The sequence below is a fragment of the Salvelinus namaycush genome, chromosome 12 (genome assembly GCF_016432855.1).
Source record: "Salvelinus namaycush isolate Seneca chromosome 12, SaNama_1.0, whole genome shotgun sequence".
Taxonomy (NCBI): domain Eukaryota; kingdom Metazoa; phylum Chordata; class Actinopteri; order Salmoniformes; family Salmonidae; genus Salvelinus; species Salvelinus namaycush.
In genome coordinates, this window is record NC_052318.1 from 34,526,979 (window position 1) to 34,539,993 (window position 13,015).

At 41.3% G+C, this 13,015-nt stretch overlaps 2 protein-coding genes across 2 annotated transcripts; both read right to left on the reverse strand.

Moving 5' to 3' along the window:
• Window positions 1–3,518: 3,518 nt before the first annotated feature.
• On the reverse strand, window positions 3,519–5,519 carry LOC120057500 (potassium channel subfamily K member 13-like). The gene is made up of 3 exons (XM_039006100.1): window positions 5,183–5,519; window positions 3,933–4,534; window positions 3,519–3,863 (listed from the first exon to the last, which is right to left on the reverse strand). The coding sequence occupies exons 1-3, from the start codon at window positions 5,517–5,519 to the stop codon at window positions 3,519–3,521; spliced, it is 1,284 nt and encodes a 427-aa protein (XP_038862028.1).
• A 4,889-nt stretch (window positions 5,520–10,408) lies between these two features.
• On the reverse strand, window positions 10,409–11,803 carry sdhaf1 (succinate dehydrogenase complex assembly factor 1). Its single transcript, XM_039004741.1, has 2 exons — window positions 11,556–11,803; window positions 10,409–11,161 (listed from the first exon to the last, which is right to left on the reverse strand). The coding sequence occupies exon 2, from the start codon at window positions 11,018–11,020 to the stop codon at window positions 10,772–10,774; it is 249 nt and encodes an 82-aa protein (XP_038860669.1). The 5' UTR covers window positions 11,021–11,161; window positions 11,556–11,803; the 3' UTR covers window positions 10,409–10,771.
• Window positions 11,804–13,015: the final 1,212 nt, after the last annotated feature.

Here is a 13,015-nt window from a genome sequence, read left to right on the forward strand (position 1 = left end):
GGATAATTATATTCACTCACTTCAGTTTATCCAATTTAACCCCAAATCAGTTTACAACAAGATTTACACTACTATAGTTGGGTCATTCCACAAATTAGGCACCTTTGAGTACCTAAAAACACCAACACTCTGTCATAAAGAGCACGTTAAACTTAATAAAAAACACGTTTTCCCATCTCAAGAGGTTAAATAAAAGAAATACTATAGTAAGTGCAAATAAAGTAACAGTGTTGACAACTTCTTAAATCAGCCATAAATCCCCTTGTGACAGAAGGAATAGAAGCTTGTTGTGTACAACAAGGAGGGGCGATTGAATGCAATCTTCACCCCAAAACAGTTCTGGGAAAAAATGTCTAGCCTGTCTGTTCATAGCTAACAGGGTTGATGTGGTGTGATCGACCCGCTCAGTTTTCCACCACGAAACATCAGAAAATGGCCGAAAAGAGTAGAACCAGCTCACCTGCTTTTACACTGTGATATATCTATTAGATGTTCAATACTTCTTTTGAAAAAGATATTAAAACAAGAGTTCAGTTCAAGTAACAGTGTTGACAAAATGCAACAAAATAACTAGGGCTTTGCAATGATGGTGACAATTTGGAGAAATATTGGGGTTAAAATAGTCCTATAAGTCACAGAGGATGCTTAAAAGGACATGTACAAATGCTGAATTTCTGGCACTTTAGCAAGTCTTTATTAATATAAAAAATCGGATTTATTCAATTGTCCATGTGGTCTATATTAAAGGCAACTTCATTTAATATAACAGGCTTTTAACATTCAATATCTGTGCACAATTTCTACTTCAAATATCAAAGGAATGCAAAAGGCACTCATTTTGTGGAGTGAAACAGTTCATTGACACAGAGAGGGCAGGTGCACTATTGTCAAGTACGCTACATGTATAATTTCAATCATTGTTTTTCTTTTAACTACTCCCCTCTTCCCTTTTGATAGAGATTTATGAGGAGCTGAGTTCCCAGGGGGAGGATCCTGACCTGCTGTCTGTCCTCACTGTGCTGGCAAACACTGATGTCCCAGGTTTACCACCTGGAGGCGGTCTGCAGAGCAAGTAAGTGAATCTGAGTGCATTGTGCCAAAAGTTAATTACAGCGCAATAGGTACTGAATAACAAAGTGCAATAAGGATCCTCTGAGTAGGGAGACACTGCTTGTCCTCTAACCTGTTTCCTGTGTGTTGCAGAAGGAACTGTATCATCTCTGCCTATTACGAAAAGAAAGAGGCACACAATCCTACTACACCTAATGTAAGTGTTTGTATTTATATCAAACTATCTTAGTTACTATACCAATACTACGTCATCTCTGAGCGGGTCAGTATTTATGCACAATCACTTAACAGCAGTCCACATTTTTCTCCAGGGGCTTGGTGTTTCTGAGAAGCTCGTCTAGGCTCTGTTGTCTGGGAACCGTCTCAGGAACACAACCAATGACAAAATAAAAACTGTTTTCATTATGTGGCAATTCAATCAATCACAAAAGGGAAGCTGAGGAAGGAATATTGTCGCATCCCTCCTGCCAAGCAACATCCTGACGTGACAAGTAAAATGCAATTTGTGAACTATAGATTTTATATTTCTACAATATAGGGAACATTTTATTTTATAGGACCTGACACTTTTAAACTCAGAGATTCTGGCTCAGCAATATGATCCAGTAGTTGACAACCCATCTGACATATATTTATCCCATATGGATAACAATGTCAAATTCTAATTGTTATATTCTTTAAAAATGGAATTCAATGAGGTAAAATTAGCACCAGTATTCTTTGCACAACTTCTATAGGTATGGATTTCAGGTTGATGTTTAGTGTTGAGTCATCAAACCTCTCTCTCTCTGTCCTGTGTTTGGTCTGGTTGGCATGACCTGTACTGTGCTGCCTTACCGACCTTGATGACAGTAGATTTAATAACATGTTACAGTGATATGACCAAGACAAACCCAAGAAAGGTCAGTAGATTGATGAATGTGTTAATGTATTATCATATGTGATTTAAATGAGTATGTACTTTACTTACATACTGTGTAGTGTGTATAGACACTACATGTTAAAAGTCATGACTGTTTTCAGCCTAAATAAAGATGATTTGACTGAATAAGAACTTGCAGAGAATTTACTAGAGAGCACCACAGCATCCACTTACATCTCCATCAAGTGGCTTTCAACTACATATTTATAATGACAAATATTTTGATAGTTAACGTGGTTAACTAATATGCCAGATCATTAAAGGTTTTACTGTGTTTTAAATTATTACTGCCGGATGGTAAATCACAGACAACGAAGAGACTTCATTTCATTTATGTCCACCAGGAGGAGTTGTCTCTCAATACAAAAGTGTTCAGCCTTCTTCTTTTTGAACGTTCCTGTTTAAAAGTGTGCTATGAAACACCTTGGTGAGGATAATATGGTACATGATGTTCATGTTGTAAAGAGATAAGTATGCATGATCAAGGTGACTCTTGAGGGAATATCTGCATAGGTGTGAGGGGCCCTGATCAGTTAGGTACTGTTAAAATGAACACAGAAAATTGGCAATCCATAAAAATTGGATGAGATAGTCACACTCTCACACCGTTTATTGACATAAATACCTTTCCAAATGCTATATTTGATTAAATGTGCTTTCTTTCAATATCCTATTTGTCAGAGTTATCTTGATGATTGCATTGCATTTTAATGTGACCTCCATCTTAGCCATCAGAAGATGAAGAGGTTTTATCTTCCTTTTACAGCTCTCATACTGTGTGTCTGAGGGCTTTCTATCTAATTAACGCAACACAATTGAAATGTGATACATATTCAACAGGTTCTCTAGCAGAGCCCTAGACATTAGGTGACTGAGGATACAAATACAGAATATGGGTAAATTTCTATGTTCACTGATGCCACCCCACGCAAATCCATTGTGTTGTGGAGGAGCTCAGGACACATCTGAAAGGCTCTCATAAATCAGTGGGTCTCCTCCAGACCCCCTCCACATCTCCATACTCCACACAAAGCCTGATTGCGTTCAGCATTGCATTCGAGCCAATCACTTGAGCCTCTCAAACCCTCTCCAGACATATGCTGTTGAAATGGAAGGTGTCTGTCCACCGCATCTCCCCACAGAACCAAACGGGATCATTCTGTCTCAGGAGATCAGTGATCGTCATGAATGTCTGGCATTCTGAGAAGCTGTCAGACAGAACAGAGGTATGCTGTGGGCTATAATCATGTCTACAACTAGAAATCTAGCTAACCTCAATATGATTTACATTGAAAACAAATTTGGCAAATATGTATGGCCAGCTGTAGCATCCAACTGTTCTGTTTCACTACTGTTTGATCTACAAACAATGCTCATTCTGAGGATGAAACGTTGCTAGTTTTTTTAGACATAACAGGAGAAGATCCAGCATCCAGTCTAGCTCCAGTCATATTTCAATAACCCAAACAAAACAGTGCTTTATTTCTGAGTTGGTGTGAATAGGTTTGGTTGGGGTCAGGTGGGACTACCTGTCCACACTGGTCTCCTGCAGGCGGTTGTTCATAATGGCGAATGCACCCACCCCCCCAGAGAAGCCATTGTGGCGAGGAACGTGGCTCTGCCTGGGGCCCTGCTGGGCTGTCTCACACAGCTGCTTCTGCAGCAGTGCCAAAGACACCTTATTGGACGCTGTGAAGTCATTCACCGAAATCATCTCCCCAGAGAGACGCCGGCCCCCAGCGACCCCGTCCACCCCCGCTCCGGCATCCGTCTCGCTGTCACACACTGTCTCCACCGAGGCGTCCGTGTAGCGATGTCGCCCTGTGGGGACTTGGGACGGGGTGGGCTGCACGGCGTTGCGTTTGAAGTGCTGCTGGCGGAGTCGTGCAGGTGGAGGCCTCAAGCCAGAGTGCTTTTTATGGAGGCAGGGGCAGCAGACCCGCCTGCGGAGGCCTCTCTTAGGGCACGAGCAGGGACAGCGTCGGCCTGGACAAGCCAGCCGGGCCAGGATCCAGTTGAGAGTCTGTTTGATGATGATGGAGATGACGTTGAAGAGCGAGTAGATGCAGCACACGCCCATGAGGATGAAGAGGCAGTTGCCCAGGCGATAGGCTTCCTGGGCCTCATAGTGCTCCCTCTGGCTGCTCACCAGGTCCCCGAAGCCGATGGTGCTGAAGGCCACGAAGCAGAAGTACAGGGAGTCCATGTAGCTCCAGTCCTCCATGGAGCAGTACAGAGAGGAGGCGCTGCAAGCGATCAGCACAGACGCCACCCCCAGGATCAGCATCACGTAGTAGACAGAGGGCTTCCAGCCCTCCAGACTGTCCTCCTCACTGCGGGGCTCCTCGGCCCCTGACACAGCCCCCAACCCCGAGCGCCTCATCCTCCGCTCGTGGCACCAACGCATGATGTAGGCCAGCATGGTGATGATCCTCTCCAGGAAGAGGTTGAAGAAGAGAATGGTGGCGGCACAGCCAATGAGGCCGTAGAAGATCAGGAATATCTTACCAGGGATGGTAGCTGGGGTGTTCATACCAAAGCCTGGTGGGAAAGAGTACAAAAGAGAAGGGTCAATGTGAAAATTGTTTGTCATTTAAGTGCCCCTACAGTTGTTCTTAATTAGCACTACATAATTAGCACTACTATGTCGAGATGACAAAAGACGTGGAGATATTAGCATTGATATTGATATCAGCATTTTGGCTTCATGCTATGAATGCAGCTGATATTAGTGAGGGTTAACCATTTCACAGTACTGGGTACTTCCAAATTATGTTAACATAAACTAAAAATAAGGGAGACTGAATGAGTCATGAAGACAGGAGCTGAGGGAGAGAAGGGATGAGATGGCAATCCTGTTGTCTGTTAAAAATGGGGGCATTGTTCAGTCATGAGTAGTGATCACATTGAAAAAGTCATAGTAAAGCAAATCAACCTCACATGCCAACATTTAATTGAAATTAAACTAATTTGACAATAGTGTCTCGGAGTCTAACCGATCATCCATCTAATCCCCGTAGCCTCCTCTCCTCTCTCTTCACCCCCATCATCTACTCAATACGTCCTCTACATTATACTGTGTATCTGTTGAGACAGTTGTGTTTGGATGTTTGCATCTACATGATAACAAAGAATTGCATCTTTAATACCCTGACTCTGACCCTCAACGAAAGCAGCTGTCCAACTCACCGATGGTGGACACCACCGTGCCGACAAAGTAGAAGGCTCCAGAGAAGTCCCAGCGGGGCCTAAGAGCGTCCACTCTGATCCCGGCCCCGTTGGCCTCTTCATACTGGCGCAGCAGCGCATGCAGGGCTCCCAGGCTCACCCGGTGGCTCAGGGTAAAGTTGGCCAGCTGCTGGTCCCAGAGGAGGCGGGCGCGGAGCTCGGAGGGGCGCTCCAGGGCGGAGAACACAGCTGCCCCACACAGCAGATAGAGCAAGATGAGCCCTGCCAGCAGGCAGAAGCGGGCATTGTCCTCATTGAGGGGCAGGGGGCAGCAGCCACCATCCCGTTTACGAGCCATGAGTGCAGCTGGCCCGGCACAGATACACGAACCACCGCACTAACATACACTGCCTGTCTGAGCCTGTCTTATTAACACCACTCAGGTCACTCACTACACATACATTACATACACCAAACTACCACACACACACACACAAACACACACACACAACACGCTTAACAAGCCCTAATGTGCTAAAGCAAACTGGGTACCCACACAGAGAACCTACACACACAGCTGGCCCCCAAGGCCAGAGGACGTTGATGGTTGGTCCATCCAGAGCTCTCTCAATGTGGTGTAATGTCCTGAGTGGTCATTCACGTTCCTTATGAGTTCCGAATCTGATGAACAGTTTCACAGATTGTCAGCTGTGTGATGATGTGCCCACTGATAGAAGAGAACTCCTGACTGTTTGGTCACTGTGTAAGACTCTGGAATCCTGCACTGGTCTGTGAACAAGATATCGGTACCAGTGGGCAATTCATTTGGTATTGGCATTGTTTTCAATCAACAAGTACAAATCATTTCCCCATCTTTTCTCAAAATGTGTATATAAATTTACTGACATCCGTCGTGTAAAGTAAAACCATCATGAACCACTAGAGCTCTTTACTATGCCTGAAAATCAAAAACATCACAAAAGCCTACACTTCTCATAGTTTGGATCTTTGTTTTTGTTACATGAAATGTTCATAAGGCTCTTTGATAATTAATATCATATATTATCTGAAATATAAAGAGAGACAAAACATACCTGATTTTATATATCTTGATTAATCCAGTTTTTGCCCATCGTCATGGTGAGACTTGATCTGCGGTTCGAGGTAGCCTATCTGCGCTGGGTACACATTTCCGAGGATCTGATGATCGATCAGTGACAATGGAGATGGGGGAGATGTGGAGAAGCAATCTGATCCGTAAATGTTGCCATCACAGACTTAAATATATTCGTTGTTTAAGTGTGTGTGTGTGAGAGAGTGAGAGAGAGAGGGAGAGGCAGGGAGAGAGAGAGGCAGAAAGAGAGAGAGAGAGGCAGAAAGAGAGAGAGAGAGAGAGAGAGAGAGAGAGAGAGAGAGAGAGAGAGAGAGAGAGAGAGAGAGAGAGAGAGAGAGAGAGAGAGAGAGAGAGAGAGAGATCAGAGGGATAAAACCCATGTGTGCAAGCATATCTTGATTGGTGTAATAATCGTTTCTTGATTTTAGAAGCTTTGCTATTCAGGTCCTCCAACCTGTAATCAACGTTCAATCTAGCATTTCCTCCTCACTGGGCAGTGAGACTGGTGGTCTTCAATATATTATTGATATGCAAATATCTAAACTGATTAAAACACTGGATCTGGACTGTAAACTGATTAAAACACAACAACTTCTTATTCAACAGCTCAATTCCTTTTAGAGAAAGTTTTGCATGGTATTTATCCCTGCAACATCTGATTGCAAATGTGGCGTTTGAAGTGGTTCACAGCTTATTGATGATACTCTTATCAGGAGTTTACCAAGTGATTAACTAAGTATATTTTTCAGACAACCAGCATACAATGTATGTTCTCCTCTCTCCTTCGTTTCTGTTCCAAATGCCTCAGTTATAAGTCCTCTCTGTTGTAGGTTGTGTGGGAAGGATGGCTTTGTTCTCTTTTGTGTTTGTCTGTCTGCCTTTAATCTTGGATGAGGGCTGAGGGGTACTAGAGGGGCATGGCTTCATGCTAGGACACTGGAGCACTGAGTGTCCAGGTGCAGAAGAAAGAGGCTGTGCATGAAAGAGTGACACCTGCATTTACACCTGCAAAATATCCTTCAGCTAACTCTTCTTCTAGTGATTTCAGATCATATATCAGTGTGTGTAGTCAAGCCTATTTTAAGAGCATATGATGTTTAGTGCTGTAGTCTTGTGTTCATTAGCCTATTTTAAGACCAAATGATGTTTAGTGCTGCTGTCTTGTGTTCATTAGCCTATTTTAAGAGCATATGATGTTTAGTGCTGTAGTCTTGTATTCATTAGCCTATTTTAAGAGCATATGATGTTTAGTGCTGTAGTCTTGTATTCATTAGTCTATTTTAAGAGAATATGGTGTTTAGTGCTGCAGTCTTGTGTTCATTAGCCTATTTTAAGAGCATATGATGTTTAGTGCTGCTGTCTTGTGTTCATGCTGCTCTATTTGCATCCATTATTTTTCTGTCTTCAATTTTTCATGTAGCACTTACCACACGTATCATGCATTGTGCTATGGACAGAATGAAACATGGCAATGTCCCTAAATCACAACCCACTCTTTATCTTTTGGCAAAAACCTGATGTATGAAGTCTAGGTCATATGAATGAAGACATGAGTTATCTTGTGTTCAATAATTTGCCTAAAAAGCATCAGAACAGTCTCCCTTTAAATCAGTGGTGTAAAACACTTAAAAATACTTAAGCAGTTTTTTAGGGTATCTGTACTTTACTTTACTATTTATATTCTTAAGAACTTTTAATTTTATTCCACTACATTCCTAAAGAAAATAATGTACTTTCTACTCTATACATTTTCCCTGACAACCAACAGTACTCATTACATTTTGAATACTTAGCAGGACAGGAAAATGGTCCAATTCATGCACTTATCAAGAGAACATCTCTGGTCAAATGCTTCATTTGTAAATGATGAGTGTTGCAGTGTGCCCCTGGCTATCCATAAATTAAAAAACACAAGAAAATCATGTAGTCTGGTATGCTTAATACAGCGTTTTTAATGTGCACGTTTTGGTTTTTCCCCTAACACTACACAGCTGATTCAAATTATCAAAGCTTGATGATTAGTTGATTATTTGAATCAGCTGTGTAGTGCTACGCAAAAAAACAAAACGTGCATCCCTTGGGGACCGAGTTTGTGAAACCTTGTAAGGAATTTAAAATCATTATACGTTTACTTTTGATAATTAAGTATATTTCAGCATTTACATTTACTTTTAAAACTTAAGTATATTTAAAACCAAATATTTTTTTACTTTTACTCAAGTAGTATTTTACTGAGTGAGTTTCACTTTACCTTGAGTCATTTTCTATTAAAAGGTATCTTTACTTTTACTCAAGTATGACAATTGGGTACTTTTTCCACCAATGCTTTTAATATACATTCATTACAATAATTAAAATAAGGCAATATGTATCATATTAGAAAATAGACAAAGACAACATACAACATACAATTGACAACAATTATATCTACCTTAAATAAGGCTATATACACTGAGTGTACAAAATATTAGGAACACTTTCCTAATATTGAGTTGCACCTTCTTTTGCAGTCACAACAGCCTAAATTCCTCAGGGCATGGACTTTACAAGGTGTCGAAAGTGTTCCACAGAATGCTTCCCACAGTTATGTCAAGTTGATTGGATTCTTGATACACACAGGAAACTTTTGAGTGTGAAAAACAAAGCAGCGTTGCTGTTCTTGACACACTCAAACCACGTCGCCTGGCACCTACTATCATACCCCGTTCAAAGGCACTTAAATATTTTGTCTTGCCCATTCACATAATCCGTCTCAAGGCTTAAAAATCCTTCTTTAACCTGTCTCCTCCCCTTCATCTACACTGACTGAAGTGGATTTAACAAGTGACATCAATAAAGGATCATAGCTTTCACCAGGATTCACCTGGTCAGTCTATGTCATGAAAAGAGCAGGTGTTCCTATACAGTATTATACAGTCAATTAACTAATCCAGGGATGGGCAACTTTGATGGGGGTGGGGGGCCACAAAAAATCTGAACTCATCATGAGGGGCCACAGTTTTACAGCTAATTTCCTGCAATTCTACACATTTTGCCATAGGGTGGAGAGAAATGTTTGCAGTTTTTAATATGATATCTGAGTGAGATGACTAACAAAGTAATTCAACCATGATAAGTTTAGGGGGGGGGGGGTGGTCTGGGGGACATTAAAGGGGCCACCAGTTGCCCATCCCTGAACTAAACAGACCAGAGCCAGCTGCTATTGCATTGGTGCCTAGTCAACCCGTTAAGCAGACCGGAACGGACCATTTTTTCAATGGTAAACGGCATCTTTCATTTATCCACCATCTTTGCTTCTGCTTCTAGTTCATGTGCTGAGATCTACCCATATTACCGCCACCTAGCGGCTAAAGCAAGAGCCTTACATATTGAGCTGTCAAGATTATGACCCAATCTCAAATGGACCCCTAGCGAGAATCTGAATTGCATTTCCTCATGTCCTCTCTCCTCACACCCATCTGACCTTCTCCTCCAATGGGTTTTGAGAATGAGGCGAGAGGACACGAGGAGTTAAGGAAATGCAATTGAGATATCCCCCTATAGTAGACCCTACACACTTGAGATCTGAGAGGATTTGACAGGTGCAACCAATATGCTAATAGCTGCACCTTGCCCTCTCATATGCTAGGTTGAAGTTTCACCATATTGCTTATACCAACCAAATAATTTCAGATTTCCACAAGTGCATAGGGAGTAGGGTCAAGGGTTCCATTTGGGATTGGGCTGTTAGCTTGAGCTACTTTCTGGTTCTGACAGTCAATATCAAAATTACTCAGGCATTTCTAATTTGTGTGATGCCACCTGTGAGTGGAAGGTAGCCTAGCAGTTAGAGCATTGGGCCAGCTACTGAAACATCGCTGGTTTGAATACCCAAGCCAACAGGGTGAAAAATCTGTCGATGTTCCCTTAAGCAAGGCACTTAACCCTAATTTGCTCCAGGGGTGCCATACTACTATGGCTGACCCTATAAAACAACATATTTCACTTCACCTATCTGGTATATGTGACAATACATGTTTATTTACCGTACATTTCATAAGCATTATATAATGCCATTACTTGACCTCTTGTGACACGTAAGCATATAATAGTATTAGCTAGACCTTTAAAATAATAGTCAAATTCACTTCTCATACTGATCATATCGTCTTTAATCCAAAACACTCAACAGGTTAATGTAGCTAGATGAAAGTATTTTACAACAATGACCAGAGCAAATGGTCTGCTCAACCCAACAAACTCACTGGCCAGAGACTGTTTTAAAAATGTTTATCCTCATCATCAGTGGTGTCCACCTCTCTGACAGAGGACAATAGTGCCGTCATACAGTTCAGATCCATGGCCATTGCTTAGGACAATGACTGCACTTACTCAGCTGCAGATTGAAAGGAGTAGTAATCTGACTAGTGATTTATTAATGTAATTACATAGTGGATGCCGATGTATCCAGCTAGAGGTAGCGACAACAGAGGCTGTAGAGAAGGAAATGGTTTTGGTCATCTCTCTGCTTTAGGTTTGGAGAAAGTTCCTAGTTGCTTTGTGTTCACATCTTTCAACTGGTCTAGCTGTCTCTGTCCACGCCGGTAAAGATATTCTATGTGCATGACATCAGTCTTCTTGATGTGGGAGTTCTCTCGGAACTCATCCCGGATCCTGGGTAGAAAGCCTGGCTTGTCCTGGCCAGCACGCAGGAACTGGCGGTACAGAGACAACACCTGTTTCTGCAGCTTACTGTGGCGTACCATGGTGTGGAACACAGGGCACCAGCAACACAGGGCACCAGGAACACAGGGCACCAGGGAAGACGACTGACCAGAGGATAGAGAATGAAGCAGCCTCACCGTCACAACACATGCATCGGGGTGTAGATGAAGTGTCTCCTACACCTATGGGAGAAAGACATCATAGTGACTGGTGAAACAATGATATTATCTGGCCATGTTAGTTGTATTTATAAATATTATCTTATGGTTATAGGTGTGTTTCTGAAGAAACACTATACGGTCCTAAATAATTTATTAGCCTCATGATGATAGCCCATGAAACCAATATCCCTGATGATAAATAAACTCAGTATGGACAGTCAGTCACATCAATAAAACTTCTAGCTAGTGGCTAACCTACACCCACCACAAAGTTGAACACTTTACAAGACATTCCACATACAGGCTGATACTAAAACACCACAATATGGTTTAAAGTCAAGTAGCTAGATACTAGCTAGCTAGTCGAATTTACTGGGCTAGAAGTGCTAGCTAGCTAACCTGCAAACTAACATACCTTGACAGTCAGTATCAACTTCGAAAATACAGTAACTTTGCCTGCATTTGATAGTGAAATGCGTTTAATATCAAGTGTGAACCTCCCGTTAAAAACCTGTTTACCACTTAAACCGTTTGATGAACATATTGCTAAAACACTAGCTCGCTAACACAGCACGACCTTTATGATAACTCATGTTAGCTATGTATCAAAGACAGTACAGTATGAAGATAGGCCAAAACTGCTTCCCCATATCAGACTTCTAGGCGATGTCACAGCGACGTTTGCTAGCTAAACTCATGCGTATAAATACGTCATGTGCAGGCGGGTCATTCCTCTCTTGCGGTGCCATGTGGCCCTCAAAACTTTTGGAGAAAATAAATTATATGTATTTTAAATAGTATTCTAAGAGAAAATGGGCATGTTTGACTTTCAGAAAAACAAATTGGTCAAGCTCAGGCACTTACAAAAATATTGGGTGCATTTTCCAATTTGTTAGGTGCATAATCCTAACAGGGTGGAACCTAACAGGGTGGGAATGTTGAGCCTAAATTAGCCATAGCTCTGTGAGTGAGCAAGATTGAGCTGGCTAGCAAAATGGTGAACACTTTAATAGGATTTTAACTTCTCTATCAAACATATTTAAATTTTCTCCATAATTTAGCCTAACATAGTGGACATTTATGAGTGGGACATACAGACTAACAACTGAGTGTTTATATTTATTTAGTTTTGCACAATAGTTTTCCCACCAAAGAAATTACGACACTTCCTAAATGTGATGTCATTGTAGGAAGGGGTTGTTTTCTTAAATGGAGAATTACAACAAACTAACAGGGAAAGTGATCAGGGAAAATCATAAATAAAATAATAAATACAATAATTCTGAAAAATACTTTATTGATGAAAGAGACTTTAACTAGGACTATAAAATAATGAAGAAAGATTAGAATTTTTATTATTATTTTATGGCATATTTATTGTGGAAGAAGATAACTGGGGACAAAAAACAAAAACGCCAACATTCACTGACAATTTTTTTTTTGCATAAAACTCCCTTTCAGGATCCATATTTGTATGTTTTTTTAAGGTTAAGGACACCTGGCCTTATATTTAAAGCCTTCTGTAATCTACATATTACACTAAATAAGAACTGATATTTCCTGGGGACAGAAAAGGTACCGAAAAGTAGGAATGACCCAGGACGTCAAATCAAAGGCACTCCGTCGATATAAAGTTGTTTTTTATGAAAATGAAAACGTGTCAGTTTGTCACTTTCACGAGGTTGGCGTAATAACATGTTAAACTCGTTGAGTCATTGGCTCAAATCTACGTTGTGCCTTTAGATTTCGAGAAAATTAACAACTAACGAACCATTTTTCACTTCTCAAACCCCGGCCTGTGCTGATTTTCCCAAAAGCATCGTAGCACTAAAATTATCTTTCGTTTATTGAGTTTCAATGGAATTAAGATTGTTA

Excerpts from the sequence above, each read along its gene's own strand:
- LOC120057500 (XM_039006100.1), bottom strand. The coding sequence starts at position 5,519 with ATGGCTCGTAAACGGGATGGTGGCTGCTGCCCCCTGCCCCTCAATGAG. Across the intron at positions 4,535-5,182 it reads CACGGTGGTGTCCACCATCG|GCTTTGGTATGAACACCCCA; the intron begins GTGAGTTGGACA and ends CTTTCCCACCAG. Across the intron at positions 3,864-3,932 it reads AGAGAGGCCTCCGCAGGCGG|CACTTCAAACGCAACGCCGT; the intron begins GTCTGCTGCCCC and ends CTCCGCCAGCAG.
- sdhaf1 (XM_039004741.1), bottom strand. The coding sequence starts at position 11,020 with ATGGTACGCCACAGTAAGCTGCAGAAACAGGTGTTGTCTCTGTACCGC.